Source organism: Prosopis cineraria, unplaced genomic scaffold (assembly GCF_029017545.1).
Source record: "Prosopis cineraria cultivar Desert tree isolate PC_DT_omini unplaced genomic scaffold, ASM2901754v1 PC5, whole genome shotgun sequence".
Taxonomy (NCBI): Eukaryota; Viridiplantae; Streptophyta; class Magnoliopsida; order Fabales; family Fabaceae; genus Prosopis; species Prosopis cineraria.
This window is the reverse complement of record NW_026555336.1, coordinates 40,606,250-40,623,654: the sequence shown is the minus strand read 5'-3', so window position 1 is coordinate 40,623,654 and position 17,405 is coordinate 40,606,250. Positions and strand designations below refer to the sequence as shown.

The window sequence follows — 17,405 nt, the reverse complement described above, 5'->3', positions numbered from 1 at the left end:
ACATAAAAATTTAAAAATTTATTTAGTTAAGTGTTTTTTATTTACTTGTTTGTAAAATTGTTTTCATTTTTTTTTGTTTTTAAAAACAAAAAATAGAAACAACTTCTAGTTATTTTTATTTTATTTTTTTATTTTTAAAATATATCATATTTAATTATTAAAAATTAAAATTATATTGACTAATTTTTATCATAAATCACCATCATTATCCACCTATAATTATAACTATCAGTTTATTTTTTAATTCTAAAATTATTTTTAAATCAATATAACCAAACAAATTTTTATTTTATTTTTTAAAAAATAATTTTAAAATTGTATTACAAAATAGTTTTTAAAAATAAAAAATAAAAACAGAAACCTTTAGTTTCTGAAAACAACCCCTCTCTTTCCTTCTGAATGGATCAACTCCAAAAATATGGGCCTACGCAAAACTTGACAACAGCAAGGCTGCATTGTTTCCACCACAAATCCTTCATTTTGCGGAAGCTTACAACTATACGTTCATAGTACGTAAGTGCGACTGCCTGCGTACATGTATGTAAAGAGTGGCCCCTACTTTACGAACGTTACATCGAAAGAAGCGAACTGCTACTTCAAAAGCGTGAAAGACTAAAGTCATTCCATGACGCTATACGCTTTGCCTTTCGGCTTGTTTTGCTTTCTCTTTCCCCTCTTTTATTTCTAGTTTTTCCCAACTCTCAGTTTCTCATATTATCTATAACCTGTGATCCGCGTGGGCCATGCGTTCCTGTATTGCCAGCCACAATAGCACTGCCTCTTTGGGTTTCTGAAAAATCAAACAACAATGAAATGAAGCAGAAAAAAGGGTATGCATGAAATGAAATACTTATTAATACTTCTAAAATAACAAAAGCAGGGTATGTGGATTCAGATTGGAGGTTGAAAAGTGTAGATTTGTGAGGCCCAGAAGAAAAGCAGAAAGAAGGGGAGGTGTGATTGGGCGGGGGAGGGAGGAGAGGGACAAGGACCCATTCAAAAAGAAAGCGAAAGGTTGAAAATTGAAAGCACTCAAACAAACACAAAATCCCAATGGGAATCTTTCTCCTTCTTCTTCCTCTCCCACTGTGCGCCCCAAGCCATCCCTCCTCGCCACCTCCCTTCTTTTTATGCTCTCTTTCTCTTTTCCTAGCTTTTCACCCCCCTTCCTCTTCTCCCCCCCCCTCTCTCTGTCTTCTTCCTCACCACACTCACCGTTCTCTCTGCTTCCTGCTCGCTTTGTTCATGGGATTTTCATGCGATAATGTTTTAGTAAGTGTTCCTGATTTACGTCATTTTGCCTCACTACTCTCTCTCTCAAAAGTCATTCATTTTTCACAGTGGGTGGTTGCTGAGTGTGACAATGGTGACGCATTCTTCTGGGTTTGTTCTCCTTTTATGCTCAATGATGAGAGGTTTTGTGATACATGTTTAGCTCATTTTGTAGGACGAGGAACAAAGTGAAGTTCACTTGACAGATGAGACGGTAGCAACCCAGCAAAGGACTCTGGCTCTGATGGAAGTGCGTCATCATCAACAACAAGGGGTTGAAAGCGAAGCCGATTTCTGGCCAGTAGAACACCCTCTGGAGCCCAGAGATGAAGACCGTCCTGTGAAATGCCCAATGCCTCAATCTTCTGTCATCAACGTAAGCCTATGCCTCAATCTTCTCTTCACTACACATTAGCTTTGATTTTCGCCATGAGAAAATTGGCATTCGTGACATCATGTGATGTGATTGGAGAAAACCCACTTCTAAGTGTGTCCAAATCTGTTTCCTAAATAATTGACGTGTCTTGCTGCTAGCTAAATAATAACGGTAATAATTGACGTGTCTGAGCAAACCATTGGGACTTTTGGGTGACAGATATTTCCTTTACATTTGTTGGACTTCTACATCTTAAACTGGAGTCATGGAGGGTAGATTTTTTGGGGTGCTTTAGCATAAGAGAATCACAGGGATCAAGAGGGATGTCTTGTAAAGAATAGGGAATTACTATGCCTTGAAACCAAAAGAACATCAAGCACAAAAGAAATGTGCTATACATTCATTAGACTTATATAGGCTTGGCCCTCAAGGATACCATATTCTGGTTCCTTCTGAAAAAGCCAGGTCTTCCCAGCAGCCACTCAATGATTAGGTCTGCATGAAATTGATTAGTTTGTTATCACATTATTATGTAATAACAAACACATGACATGCAGAAAGATGTAATTATACGTGGTGTACGTTGAATTATATTAAAAACACATTAATCAGTACCTAATGACTTAAAGTATGTTTATACTGTTATCTAGTTCAGTCCAAAGTTCGGACATGGAAACTCAACTAAGTTGGGTTGTGCAGGAGGGAGGGGTGCAAGAAAAAAGGTTTGCAGAAAGCATAAGGAAGAGAGTGGAGGCATCTGCAGAAATGGCAGAAAGAGGGAGAAGAGAAGGCATGGAAGCCGACCCTCCAGATCTGGCTCGAGCCGTTCGAAAACGGCATCACACTCTCACACAAGAAGGAGAACTTGAGATCACTCCCTTCATTAGAACGCCACCACTCCCTCCATTACCCTCCCAGAACGTCACCGTCTTTCAAATGTTTCAGCAGGTCGACAAGTTTGACTCTTGAAATCAAGAAATCAGTTCACTGCCAACAATTTGCCAATGAGTCACTGAGATTGCATGACAGCCTCAGTAAAAGATATGATCAACATACAAGTAGCTAGAACAAGTATTCTTCCATCACTGTATACGTCTTCGATGTTTTCTGTTAAAATCAGACAATTTTATACTTTTAAAAAGCCATCAGATATGTTAAGAGACTGCTCAATTGATTCATTAACCGTTCCCACTTAGGATCGAGAGTGGACCGCTCAACAGTTTGAAGGTGCGAAAAGTTAATACAACATTGTGGGGTCATCAAAACACATCTATTTTTTAAAACCTTGTTTCACTCCTAGCAATGGCAAGCAAGAAACATATATTGAGAATTTCTACCAAGACATCTACTGAATGATTAAATGCTTTAACGCTCCAGTTCAATGTTAATTAGGATAGACTGAAAATTATGGGGATTAATCACATTTGTCCAATTCCATTGCAGCCTCACAGTCACTCCACTTGAGAGAGAAGCCTAGTGAGCAGTGAGCCAGTGACAATCACAAACACAATGTTAGCATCTCTCTTGTTTAGGGCCAAAAAAAAAAAAAGTTTACACCTCTCTCCATCAGAATTCAGAAAGAAAAAATGATTGCTTGCTATAACAGATAAAAAGGTTAAAAAATGTTGCAACATGCCCAATCTGACAAATGGCTAACCAACGACTGTAAAGAGAGCATTTACTGTGCACGTTTACTTTCTAGTGGGGAGTAGGGAATCATTCCAAGTTTAAGCCTGACCATTCCGTTTGATCTATCACTTTCTCCTCGTCCCCACTTTAGGTGTTTCTGGGTCCACCGCTTCGCTGTAAGCAAGAATATATATCCTATACTGATTTGGAACAATTTGTTTCATACATGGGAGTCCTAAGGGAGCACGACTCCGTTCATTCTACAAGGGAAATACCAAGGGCCACAGCCATGCCAAGTGTCAATGAAATTATATGGACTATCGTACTTCTCAATGTTGTTTTCTCACTGTTGTTCATCTCAGCCAGCACTCCCGCAATTGCAATATATATAAATCCTCCAGCGGTAAAACCCTGACAAAAAGGCCAGATTTTCATTGCCAAAATCAACACAAACCACAGCCGAAAGATTCCTAATGGAACAATCCTCACCTCAATTAGAGACGATTGTCCAGGATCTTTCCCCCAAAGCAAAGCCTGTAACAAAAACAGCAATTTGCTCTCATTTTATTTTCCCGTTTGGATATCTAAAAGAAAATGAACATTAGCTAAGGTAAGTGTTTGCATGGAAAAATCAGGGTAAAAGCCTTGTTAGTAAAAGTTTGAAACTTTGGAACGATGATGATCCATCTTTTGATCTCTCAATTATGAATTACTCTGATTTGAGCACATGAAAGTTGATTCCGTTTTCCTTTTTCCTGCTTGCATTTACATTATATGCACTTCTAACCATCAAAATCGCCATTATTCCATAATATCTAGACTACCAAGTGTCTTAACTACAAAGTAGTATGTTTAATAATATTGTACGTATTCACACTGCTTGCTTGCATGACATGTGTGCCTAGTGACCATTTAATGAAGACAACACTCACCGAAGCAGTTCCCACAAGTGCCACTAGTGCTGATAGAAAGTTGAAGAACAGAGCTTTTGACGTACTGAAACCAGACCGTATCAGAATGCCAAAATCACCTATCTGTGTATGGAACAACAACAAAAAGTATAAAATTTTGTTGGAAAAAAGAAAATGATAACTCGTGTAACTACATATGCCAAAACAAATTAAGATAATTCGCAAAAGTAACAAAATACTACGAGCAAAAGGCAATGTGTCACCACTAATTACATGTGGTGGAAACCCATAACGAAGGAAAAGTGGTTACAATTCAGAAGCGAATTTTCAAACAAAAAAAATTCCTCTACTGTCCTCTTATAAAAGATGACAAGGAACCTGATGAATCTGGAACTAAAAATCAAGCAAAAATGAGGTTAAAAGTAACTTCTCTAATATCCCAAAAAAAAAAAAAAGTAACTGCTCCAACGGTATAGTATATGATTAAAGAGACAGACAAGGTCAGTCTCCATGACAATGATGCAAGACTAACTCCGAAACAGTACAATATCAGTTTCTAATAAATGATATGCATACATAATTTCTTCAAGGAGTCTCAGTCCCTTTTTTTACCCCCACAATAATGGTATATGAGAATAAATATTACAGTTTCCTCAACTGAATCACAAGTTTCAAGGCTTTCCTGACACTAACATACATTTTTTCGCTAATTAGTGCCAACATTCCCAAATACAAGATCGAAAGTCAACAAATCTTTGCATTTTATTAAGCTGAGCCCAAGCTTCAAGAAGTAAGGAAAGCAGCAAAAAAGAGTTGCACTCCTTTACAGTATTGCATTAGGGATGCATGGAATCAGGAATATATAGCTCAGAAAAGGCGGCAATAAATATAGTAGTACAAGTATTACATATTACTATATAGTATGCCATATTCAAACAAAACATATTTCTGGGCCTTTTAGTCAAATCACGTAACAAAATTTTAATCAGGAATGAATAAATGGTTTTGTGCAATAAAATGCCTGATGTTCTAATATAAGCACCATATAATGCATACATATTGAAAAAAAGATGAACTGAACCTCTTGTGGAAGCTCATGTGCAAGTAAAAACAGGGTCCTAGACCAGCCCCCCACAGATCCATAGAGCAAGAATGCACTTCCTAGTGCCATTCCATCAGTGAAATTGTGCTGCAGTATTAAAACATGTTGCATGATTACATGGAGGTTCTCATTTCATTCAACCCAAACCTAAAATTACTTTTGTCGATCTAAATGGAAAAAAATACATTAGAGAGCAACCCATTTTGGGCTCGCCAATACTCAAATATAGATTAGTTAGGAGTACAGGATACCATATAATTTTAAAGGAAAAAATGTCAATCTTACTTACAACAGCATCAGAGAAAAGATTGAGATAACCGAACACAAGATTTGATGATTTAACTGGTGCCTTCTCATTCAAGGATTTCATATCATCTACAGAGCTAGTCTTGCTGCCATTATTTCTCTGTAAGGAAATATCAAATATTAGATGATTTTTTAAACTACAGAACAATAATCAGATACTATTATCAATCATGATATTCAATTCAATTCAATTTGATTCTCATTAAGAAAATATGATGTTCAGATTTTGGGCTCCATAATGCAAATATGTTAATAGCTAACATCCAATTCAAATCAATTTAATCGTCTAATCAAAATTCTCTTGTGCGTTTCTAATATCTGCATTGTATGACCAATGGAAACACCCAAATGGTGGATGTAGCTATCAAAAAGGAATTCAACAAGTGTGCTATAAAAACTCAACAGATGTCTTGTTCGTCCTTAACATTTGATGCCTAGGGCAATTTCTCCTCAACAATATATACTACTAAAAAATGCAACCAAAGCTTGACATCGACTCTGGTTCAAAATTAACCCAATGCATATTGACAACAGATATATAGCAGTGGTTCCAAACTAATTAACAAGTAGTGTTTGTCATACCTTTCTAAGCAAGGGTCTGGATTGAGTTGCATCATTGCCCATTGAAGAATCACGTAATGCCCCATCTGAATCTCTTCCCTCATCAAGCAATTGACCATCTTTTGCATCATCTTTCAATTTTTTCTTTTTGCTGTGGTGATGGTGGTGGTGTCCATTTGTCCATGAATTAGCTCCTTGACAGTTTTCCTCAACATACCTAACCACCTTCTCTACAAGAAGAAACAGCACAATTCCAGCTGCAAGAACCAAAAAAAAGAAAAAACAAGAAGTAATAATCACGGCTACCTGATCTGATCTGAATAAGAAAAAAGATTATCATGAATACGACCAGAGATGACTGAAAACGAATTTAAGATATAAGAATTAACAGACTAAATTTATGAAAAAGGAATTTTAAGATAAAATAATTTAAGCCATTGATGTACATTTTTATAATGAAAACTCTGAAAGGGCGTTATCACAAATTCCAACTAATAACCACCATTTCCATCAGTTCAGAATAAATTCTTTACATTCCAAATTATAGTCAGCAGTGTATATTAGTTTCAAACCAAATGTGAAATAATAAATCAACCTGCCATTCAATGAGAGAATTGCGTGACTAAATAATAGTCATGCAGACAGCATGCAGGCATTTAAAATTGTGTCATTGGAACAATATATGGGCTAAACATAGTAATATTTGGACAAGAAAATAAATTATCTCGAATATTATTTTGCACTTTTCCCTTGTTTGGCAAGACATCACTTGTGATGAGCTAAAAAATCCATGCCTAAGAAATAAACAGCAGTCCCAACCAATAATCGTTAAGTTAGAGTCTAGGTTTCAACGATAGAGATATTTAATATGTCCAAGTCAGAAAATATTGAAAGTTGGCGTAAAAATATAAATTGAGAGTAAACAAAATGTTAACCATTCCATGAAAAATCTCTTTCCTGGTGCTTAGGTTAGCATACAAGTTAATTAACTTAAAATTAAGTGGCATAAACTTCCAACAAATTGATCAGCAAAAGAAATAGAAGCCAGTAGTCCACCTATAAAGTAGTTTAATGACTAATAATGTTAGTAAGTGTGGGAATATTATGTCATTATTGTAAATAATTAGCATTTATTAGCATAATTAATTAGGCTTTATTAGTATTTATCAAATTTTATCTCTCTTAATGTGTATATATATAGGACCAATTTGTACATTAGAAATTATGAATGAGAAATACATTTTTCCTCTCTCCAAATTCCATATGGTATCAAAGCAAATGATCCAAAATATGTTTTAGGGTTTCTCCAGGCTATGGCTTATGTAAGGCATTCTATACGAAACACTAGGGCTGTGATGCAGGTGTTCTTCGAGACCATTGTGGCTCTCACCACCCCCCTAGGCATGTTTAGAAGGCTCCGATTGGCAAAACCCCCAAAGGATGTGGCCATCGCCAATGCATGTGGACCACACGTGCTGCCTGAAATTCATGTGCCAATCTTCTCTCGATGGCTCGTGGAGATGCATGCTACCCTTGTTCAGGCCGCGACATCACTTTCCAATAGCGACTCTCTATGTCCGGCACGATCACAGCATGTTCCACATCTGGGTACTCTTTCCTCACGTTTTGTTTACTCCTACAGTGTGTTTAAGAGTTTGTTTCAAGGACTCTGGTTGGTTCTCGGACTATGGCTTCTGATTATAGCCTACGAAGAAGCCTTTCCCTCATTTGAAGTGCTAGGAGTGGTGCTATGGATACTTCTATGCAGTGTTGTGCAAAATTTTTCTAGAACTGCACCTATGGCATTAATGGTGTCGATTGTGGATTCCAGGGCATCTGATCATATGATTAATTGTCATCAATTGTTCACCACTTACACCCCATGCGCTGGAAATGTTAGAGTGAAAATTGTAAACGGCTCCTTAGCATCGGTGGTTGGAAAAGAGAGTATCTGTATATCAAATTCTATTATTTTGGAATCTGTCCTCCATGTGCCAAAACTTGATTGCAATTTACTTTCAATCAATCAATTAGTCAGGCACTCAAATTATTTTGTTAAATTTCTCCCGTCACATTATGTGTTTCAGAATCTATCAACTGGTGAGACAATCGGCAATGTCAAGGAATACAAAGGGCTCTACTATTTAGAAGTCGTCACTCGAGTGGATAGCCCACCTATTGTTGGTAATTCTGTATCTACTTCTAAAGTTAATGATTTTATGTTATGACATAAAAGGATGGGTCATCCTAATTTTTATTACCTTTAGTGATTCTTTCCAATCTTATGCCCGAACTTGAATCATAGTGAAATCCAGTGTGAGGTGTGTGAACTTGCCAAACATCATCAAACTTCCTTTTCTAGAGCCAAATGCATATCTATCAAACCATTCACAGTGACTAGTGGGGACCATCTCGCATTCCAAACTGTACTCAAACAAAATGGTTCATCTTCTTCATTGATGACCATACTCATGTTTGTTGGATTTATGATGCAACCCTACTGTTCAGCAAGTGAAAATGCAGAAATAATAGCAGAAAAACAACCAACAAATTCAAGGAAATGCTAAGGTTTGCTATTAATACTTCTAAAATGCCAAATCAGTGTTACAAAGCTCTTCATTGATTCAGAACAAACCCTATTCCCTATTACAATCAAAATACTCAAACAACAACTAAGGAACTAGAACATTGCAATGCTCAATGAACATGCTCTCTGGTTTTCGAGAGCCAATCTCTCCTCTCACCAAAATACCCAAAATATGACTTCCCCCACACCACAAAACCATCGACTACTAAAAACCCAAAAGTAGTTTGCACATTCCCCAACCTTACTTTCTAATAAATAGGCCTAGACTCATATAGTCAACTCTTAAGTCTATCCATCTTACTCCTTAAGAGTAAGGATAGTAAGGTCAATGTTCTGACTCCCATAATGTAGTTTGCTCTTTTCATGTTTCTTCTTAAACTTCCTCTTATAGGTCTGTGCTGAAAAAGGGAATCTATCAGTTTACCTTTTGAAAAACAAGTCTGAAGTTGCATCCACATTCATGAGTTTCTTCACCATGATCAAAAACCAGTTCAACACTAGCATCTAAGTTTTACACATTTTCAATGGTACTGAATACTTCAACCAATCTTTGAGTAATTTTCTCCAAATGCATGGTATTGTCCATACAAGTACGTATGCCTGCACACCCCAACAAAATGAGGTTACAGAAAGGAAAAATAGACATATTCTTAAAGTTGCAAGAGCACTCTTGTTCACTTGCAATGTGCCAAAGTTTTACTGGGGAGATGCCATTTTAACTGCGACCTATCTCATCAACTGAATGCCCAGTCGAATCTTAGCCTTTGAAACCCCTCTCCAAAAATTGCAAAGTGTTTTTCCTACATTCCACATTGAAACCAAACTTCCGCTTTGTGTGTTCGGGTACACAACCTTTGTTCATATCTACTAAAGTGGTAAACTTGAACCTTGAGCTATTAAGTGCATCTTTCTTGGCTATTTTCCTACTCAAAGAGGATATAAATGTTTTGATCCTATTTCTAAACGCATTCTTGTAAGCCTTGATGTTACCTTCCATGAAGAAACTCCTTTTTATTCCAATTCTTCAATTTAGGGAGAGAATATAGTTGAATCTCAAACTTGGGAATCAGAACCTAACATAAAATATGTACTTCTTGAGTCATTACCTCCTTTACCAGGACCATCACGCTTACATCCGTCCAACATCCCACCTTCACGAACGTCTTCTCTTATGCCAAAGTTTGAGGAAAACAGGGGGAGATGTGGAAAGATTACAAAAAGGAGAGTTTTTGGTTTACACTCGAAAGAAGAAAACAAAAGATAGTGAGCATCTTGTACCTAAGGCACCAAGAGAGTTAGAACCAAAGGTAGTTCTTGAAGTTAAAGTACCAAGGATTGATCCATCCAGTGACCCAGATGACTCAGAACAAAGAAGTGAATCTACTGATCTTGATCTAACTATTGCTCTCCAAAAACAACCTCGGTCTTGTACTTTGCATCCAATTCAAAAGCATGTATCCCACAAGGCTCTCTCTCTTAGTTACCGAGCCTTCATCACTAATTAGGATAAAATTGTTATTCCTAACAATATCCAAGAGGCACTAGAAATACCAGAATGGAAAAATACAGCTATGGAGGAAATGAGAGCTTTGAAGAAAAATGGAGCACAGGAAATTGTTGAAAGACCTAGAGGTAAAAAACTCGTTAGTTGCAAGTGGGTCTTTACCCCAAAGTATAAGGATGATAGCACATTTGACAAGTTAAAGGCACGGTTAGTAGCAAAAAGTTTCACCTAGATATATGGTATAGATTACAAAGAAACGTTTGCACTAGTGGCGAAATTGAACACTATCAGAATTCTATTGTCAGTGGCAACTAACCTTGAATGGCATTTTCACCAACTAGATATCAAGAATGCTTTTCTAAATGGAGAATTGAAAGAAAAAGTCTGCATGACTCTACCTCTTGGGTTTGACAGAGGCAGAAATGAATAGAGTATGTCAACTGAAGAAGTCCCTATATGGCTTGAAACAGCCACCTAAAGCATGGTTTGACAAATTATCAAAGGTCCTGAACTCATAAGGCTACAAACAAGGATTGTCAGATCATACAATGTTTATTACGATTGAGGGAGCAAAGAAGTGCATCCTCATCGTGTATGTTGATAATATAATTCTTACAGGAGATCATGTTGACAAAGATAGCAAGGATAAAAACTGTCCTTCGTAAGGTATTTGAAGTCAATGATCATGGGAACTCGAAATATTTTCTCAAGATGGAAGTTGCTAGGTCAAAACGAGGCATATATGTATCTCAGAGGAAGTATACACTTGATCTTCTCAGGGAAATTGACATGTTAGGTTGTAAACCTAAGGAAACTCCTATTGTGGTCTCAAAAAGGAAGAAGTCTGAGAAAAGTAGCACAGAGGAATCAAAAGGAGAAGATAACTCTAATGATGAAGTTGAAGTAGAAGAAGACAAGGACAAAGAAGAAACCATTGATAAAGACAATTATCAGATTGGTTGGGAAACTAATTTATCTATCCCATACGAGGCCAGATATTACTTTTGGTGTCAGTGTAGCGAGTCAATATATGTGTGATCCAAGGAGGAGACACCTAGAAGCTGTATGTAGAATTCTCATTTACCTTAAAGGTACACCTAGTAAAGGATTGTTATTCAAGAAGCATGATCAGAGAACAATTGAGATCTACACAAATGCAGACTGGGAGGGGACCTATGGAGACAGGAGATCCACCTCTGGCTATTGTTCATTTGTGTAGGGAAACTTAGTGACTTGGAAAAGTCAAATGCAAAGAATTGTATGCAAAAGCAGTGTTGAATCAGAATTGAGAGCATTAGCTCAAGGAATTATAGAAGAACTATGGATAAAAAGGGTCATGAAAGAAATACAAGACGAAGTTGATCCATCAATGAAATTGTATTGTGATAACAAGGCTGCTATAAGCACGGCATTGAATCCTGTACATCGCGAGAGATCTAAACATGTTAAAGCAAATAGACATTTTATCAGAGAGAAAGTAGGAGGCATTATATGTCAGACACATCTGCCTACAAAGTTACAAACTGCAGATGTGCTAACCAAAGGACTACCTAAGCATGCATTTGAGAGTTGTATTAGCAAATAGGACATGATTAGCATCTATGGTCTAACCAGAGGGGGAGTGTGGGAATATTATGTCATTATTGTAAATAATTAGCATTTATTAGTATCATCAATTAGGTTTTATTAGTATTTATCAAATTTTATCTCTCTTTATGTGCATATATATGACTAGTTTGTATATTAGAAATTATGAACATTTTTCCTCTCTTAAAATTCCATAGTAAGACACCACCATAGCAGCACCACTAACCTAGGATGGATATTCCTGTAGAAAGATCTGCGAAAGAATGAGAATGCCCATGTCCAATACCAGCATCGTGATCATGGTCATGGTCCACATGATTGCCATGTGAATGGGAATGCTCACCACCTGCATGAAAAAAAATCATGTTTATTCTCACAAAATATTACATATGCTCCATTCAAAGATTGACAACATTTTTTGAGGCTGTAAGACTATAGGTTTTCAACACTTGCGAAGCATCAAATATAACTGTGAGCCCTCCTAAGTTCATTACTAATCAAAGAAAAAGCACAAACACATAAAACACAGCTGCATTAGACCCATATTTGACTGCTGGTGAAACATGGAATTCCCATTTAATTTGATCACTTTCCTTTCTTATTAGCATGACTTTTAGGAGTATGCTCTCCCTCACATCCTCAAGTATCAAAGCCCAATCAGTTCAACTCACAATGTAGATGAGCCTCTTGTAGATGGGGTTGATGTAGGATAGCGAGTGCCATATAGGATGGGATTGAGACATGCAAAACAGGCTCTCCCCTCTTATCAACCTGGTCCATGAGTGTGAGAGAGAGAGAGAGAGAGAGAGAGAGAGAGAGGACTTCTCTTTCACATCAAAACATCTCATATAAGAGGAAACAGGGGCAGAGGGAGAGCTGAATTCCTCCTATCAATGTGTGTGAAGTATAAGAATTTAATTGTGGCCATGCATCATGATAAATGTATGTACCAACACAACCCAAATAAGAGAGATTAGAATGCACTTTGAGTCTATGACTCTCTGCTGTGAAGCTATTTATTTTTGTTAGAAAAGAAACCCGGCATGAATCCATTTATATAAGAAAAGAAATTAATTGACAAATGCATCAAAAATGAAGATGGGCTGCATTTCATACCAAAAGCATGAGGTAATTGGTGAAGGAAAGCATCCCCCAACATAGCGCCCGCCTGCAAAAGGCATATTTGATAAGCATAGTGAAATCAACGCAATCAAGAAAGAATCTAAAACCCACAAACAGGCGATAAAGGAACTAAAAGAAACCTGACCCCAAATAAAGCCAATGAATCAACAACTGTCTTTGATGGTTTTCCTTGCACTGCAAATGAATAACTTTCAACATTCAGGTTTGCAAAGTACAAACAGATATTGAAAAAAGAATAACTTGTGGAGAAATTGAATGCAATGACAAGCACATTACTTACCAAAAATCAGAGGCAAGATAATCAGGCAAATAAGGGAAGCCATGCTAACCAAAAATGAACAGCCCAATGCACTCAGCCAAAGCCCTAAATTTGCATTAAAAAGTAAGTTAAATTTGAATTAACCGAACAATAAATAAAATATCACATCTTATGATATTGGATGCCATCACTTGATACAAAGCAACAAGCAGGTATCACACATGATGTTCAAATGTCTTGCAGAAAGTTTACAGGCTCAGTGGGGTACAAGAGCATGTATATTGAAGAAGAGTTGGGACAAAAAATTATATGTCTTAAGTTGTATCAAACTGGTTGTGACACTGTCGGACAAGAAAAGCCTCCTGCATCATCTTCTGCTACGAAGGCTACAATTCAACAAGCAAGATCTTTGCCGATCCTGAAACTCCATGTAATACGAGGCAAACAGTGTCCCCATCTTACATGTGAAACTTATCCTCTAACCCACCCAACATGAAAGCTTTCCATGACAATCAAAGCTTCACTTACAGCCAGATATTTGACAATCTAATACAAGTTGCATAGCGAAATACTTAATCGCGTATTCCTGAAGTCACAACACTCTTCGACACACTAAACCACTGAAAGTTAGAGTCAGACCAGTTTGCTTCTCAGATTTGAACTCCTGCTATCTTAGGATCAAGTTATTCTCGTTTCATACAATGTTCAGTGAACAGATGAACGCCTCAAATCAATATACACTACCTATTGTCCAACACAAAAACACCCGAACTAGAATACCAAACTACCAAAATGGCCAATCAAATCGTATCGGCCGGAATCGGTAAATACCTAAACCCGATAGTTCAGAGCCACCACCGAGCCGATGACCGCGGTGGTCATGGCCGTGTTCATGGTCGCATGCGAAGCCGAATCCATACAATTTCATATCCTCCTCCTCCGCTAATTCCTCCGGAAGCTTGGTTCCAGCTACTAGTTTTTCCTCTTGATGATGGCGGAGACGACCACGCCCACACTGATGGTGATTATGATGATGATCGTGGGAATCAAGGGCCTGCGATGTGCAGGACCCAGAATGACGACCCTCGTGTCCGATTCCCAGATTCAAGCAAAACCCGAGAACCAAAACCGTAAGCAATGCCCACTGAATCAGTTTTCTGCATGATGCCATGAAATCAGTACGCCCCCACAGAACCCAACTGGATTCTGAGGAAAAAAGTGCTTGAGCGGAAGGTAATCCTCTGGGCTATGGAAGTGTAGGAGGTGAGCTAAGAACGACTTTTACAAGTGCCTTGGATGGTGATGTAGCAGACTGATAGTAAGAAGAGAATAATAATGGCGACTATGATTCCGAAGGTTACGACATCCATATTCAGCGAAGGGTTGGATATTTGAAGAAATTAGTTTATTTTTATTTCGATGGGAAAATTTCCCATTTCTAAAATACTCTGTTCTCCATTCTTTCATCGAAGCCAAAGCAAGAGGAGCCGATCATGTCTCAAAATCTCAATCTCAATGTAATTAACTTGTCATCATAAGAAAGAAGAAACCTTATCATCAACCATCACTGCTTCCTTCCTTCCTTCACCCTCCATGTGCAGTCCCATCACCAACTACCGAATGCCAATTATTTCACTTTCCAAACAACTTTTGGAAATTGGACCTTTGATCCCGCTTGTTTTACCTGGTCCCCCCCCCCAAAAAAAAACCTTTTCATTGGCTAGTTAAACAAACGATATTTGGCCTGATTTTCTCATTAATAATATTCACTATACGAATTTTAACCAGCCGCAATATTTATAAACCATAAAGACTTTGACTTTTCAAACTCTATATCATATAGGAATCCGCGTGTGGAAAATTCGTGCATGCTATTACCCTGGCTGTAGCACCAATCTTAACATTATATAAAAACCCAGATCGGACTGATTGATCAATGACTCGATCTTTTTTTCAGCTTGAGTTTCCACCTAAATCAGCCATCCATTGACCAGGTATGACCCAGCTAACCCGATTCAGTCAGTAATTTTTTTATTTTTTTTATTTTTTAATTATAAAAACTAAATAAAAAGTAAAAAATTTAGCTTGAAAATTTAAAAAGCGATGCAATGGAGAATAAGGCAATTAAATTAAATTTCACTCTCTATAGTGTGAACTTTAAATAAAAGGCCTTAATTGTAACTTCAAACTTAAAAGATTTAATATTTTTTAAGTTAACTGTACCTTAATTGTTTTAATTTTTTATTATTTGTTGTTATTCATTTGTCGTATTGTTGCTTAGCATTTATAAATTATGACTATAATTGTTGATGATTTTAGTATTAGTGACGATTAGTTTTGGACTTTTTAATGATTGAAAGGCTAAATTATAATTGTAAAAATGAATATTTAAAAAATTATATTTTATTATTGTTAGACTTTTGGGTGATTATAATTCTATAATTATTGTTATATTTGTATCTTGTATTAAAGATTAATCTTGGATTTGGTTAAATATTTTCATAATTAATGTCTTTTTATTTAAATTATATTATTTTAATTATGATCGGTTTGCCCTCTGAGTTGACCCTTGGTTCAACCCAAGTTGAACCACTAACTCGTAACCTATTAGCTTGACCGTTTCAATTACCAGTCCAGTTTTTAGTATCTTGAATTTTAGTATAGAATTTCAAGTAACAAAATTTTACTCCCAGGTGTATTATTGTTAACTAATTTATATTTTTAAAGAAAAGTTGGTTAAAATTAAAATTTTTATATATTTTACATGTAATAAAATATAACATTTGATTTATTCAAAATATTTTCATTATTATTTAATAAAGTAAGAATGTAATAAATAAATGTGTGTGTGACAATCATTCAATATTTTAAACAAAACTTCTAACAAATGACTTATATCATAGTCTGGATAGAGTATTGTTTAAAAATAGCAGTATGTTTTTATTATTGATCTTTTTATAAGGCGGAGACAACGTTTACTATTGATTTTTTATATTTAAACATTTAAGTTGATATAATATAAGTCATTATTATAAACTCTTTAGTAATAATAATTGTAACATCTCAATTTAAATTTTAATAGTTAATTTAGATTAATAAAAATTTAAAAAAATATTTAGAGGTAAGAAAATTAGTAGGAGATGATTATTAAATCTAATTTAGGATATAATTTTAAATTAAAATAAAAAAATTAATTAAAAATTAATTAATTAAAAAATATATTAAATTATTATTATTATTATTATAAAAAAAGAATAAGAAGAAAAGGTATGAGAAAGAGGAAGGAAAGAAAGAAGAAAACAAGAGCGGCTTTCGGTGCAATGATTATGTATATAATAATAATAAAAAAAAGGGGAGAGAGAGGAAGAAGAAATAATAAAAAAATGTGGGACCTATAGATTTTTTTTATAAAAACCCACCCCCTTCCTTCTTTCTTCACTTCTTCATTTCTTCATTCTTCCCTGTACGCGACCTGAGGTAGAGAAAGCGTCTAGTTTCGCTGGTGCTGGGTTTTAAGGTAAGAGTTTTTAATAGGATATTTAGGGTGTGATTTCAAGCTTTTCAAGACTAAGTATGTGTTCTAAAAATTTTTCTTAGTCATCTTTTCTCTTTGATTTCTGATTTTGTAGTGGTAGAAAAATTTAAATTTGGAAGAGGGATGAATTTATGTTGAATAAATATAGTTTTTGAGGTTGTTAGTAGTATAATAAATATTTTAGAGTATAAATTGTTAGTGATCTTTGAATTTGTGGCTTAAGAATCAAACTCTAAACTAGATTTTTATTAAATTTAAAAATATATGTTAATTTATTGAGGTTTAGATGATTATTGGGATGAAAATTGAATTATTATGGCTATAGGATTATAATTCTAAGCTAGAGACTCAATTTTTAATTTTTGGATATTTTAGGTGCGAATTTATAAATAAAAAGAAAATTTTGATAATAGAAATTAGTTTAGAAGTTGATTTTTAGATTATTAATATTTATTGATGACTAAAAGAGGAGTTAAAATTTTACTTGATAGTATTGACTCTAGATTTGTATTAAGATTGAGATTAGAAATTATGTTATATTTTTAATTCTATTATTAGAATTATTTTATTAGTTTCAATTATTGAAACTAATATTTATAAATAATATGTTATTTGTAAATTGTATTATTGGTG

General features: G+C 35.6%; 2 protein-coding genes across 2 annotated transcripts; one reads left to right on the top strand and one right to left on the bottom strand.

Annotated features, from left to right (window-relative positions):
• Positions 1-1,005: 1,005 nt before the first annotated feature.
• On the top strand, positions 1,006-2,826 carry LOC129311023 (uncharacterized). The gene is made up of 3 exons (XM_054952963.1): positions 1,006-1,272; positions 1,448-1,648; positions 2,348-2,826. The coding sequence occupies exons 1-3, from the start codon at positions 1,054-1,056 to the stop codon at positions 2,615-2,617; spliced, it is 690 nt and encodes a 229-aa protein (XP_054808938.1). The 5' UTR covers positions 1,006-1,053; the 3' UTR covers positions 2,618-2,826.
• Positions 2,827-3,220: 394 nt separating this feature from the next.
• Positions 3,221-14,854, bottom strand: LOC129311022 (IAA-alanine resistance protein 1-like). Its single transcript, XM_054952961.1, has 11 exons — positions 14,069-14,854; positions 13,259-13,342; positions 13,103-13,152; positions 12,952-13,003; positions 12,062-12,181; positions 6,179-6,414; positions 5,580-5,696; positions 5,270-5,377; positions 4,210-4,311; positions 3,767-3,811; positions 3,221-3,688 (listed from the first exon to the last, which is right to left on the bottom strand). Exons 1-11 carry the CDS (start codon positions 14,406-14,408, stop codon positions 3,533-3,535), a joined length of 1,410 nt encoding a protein of 469 aa, XP_054808936.1. The 5' UTR covers positions 14,409-14,854; the 3' UTR covers positions 3,221-3,532.
• Positions 14,855-17,405: the final 2,551 nt, after the last annotated feature.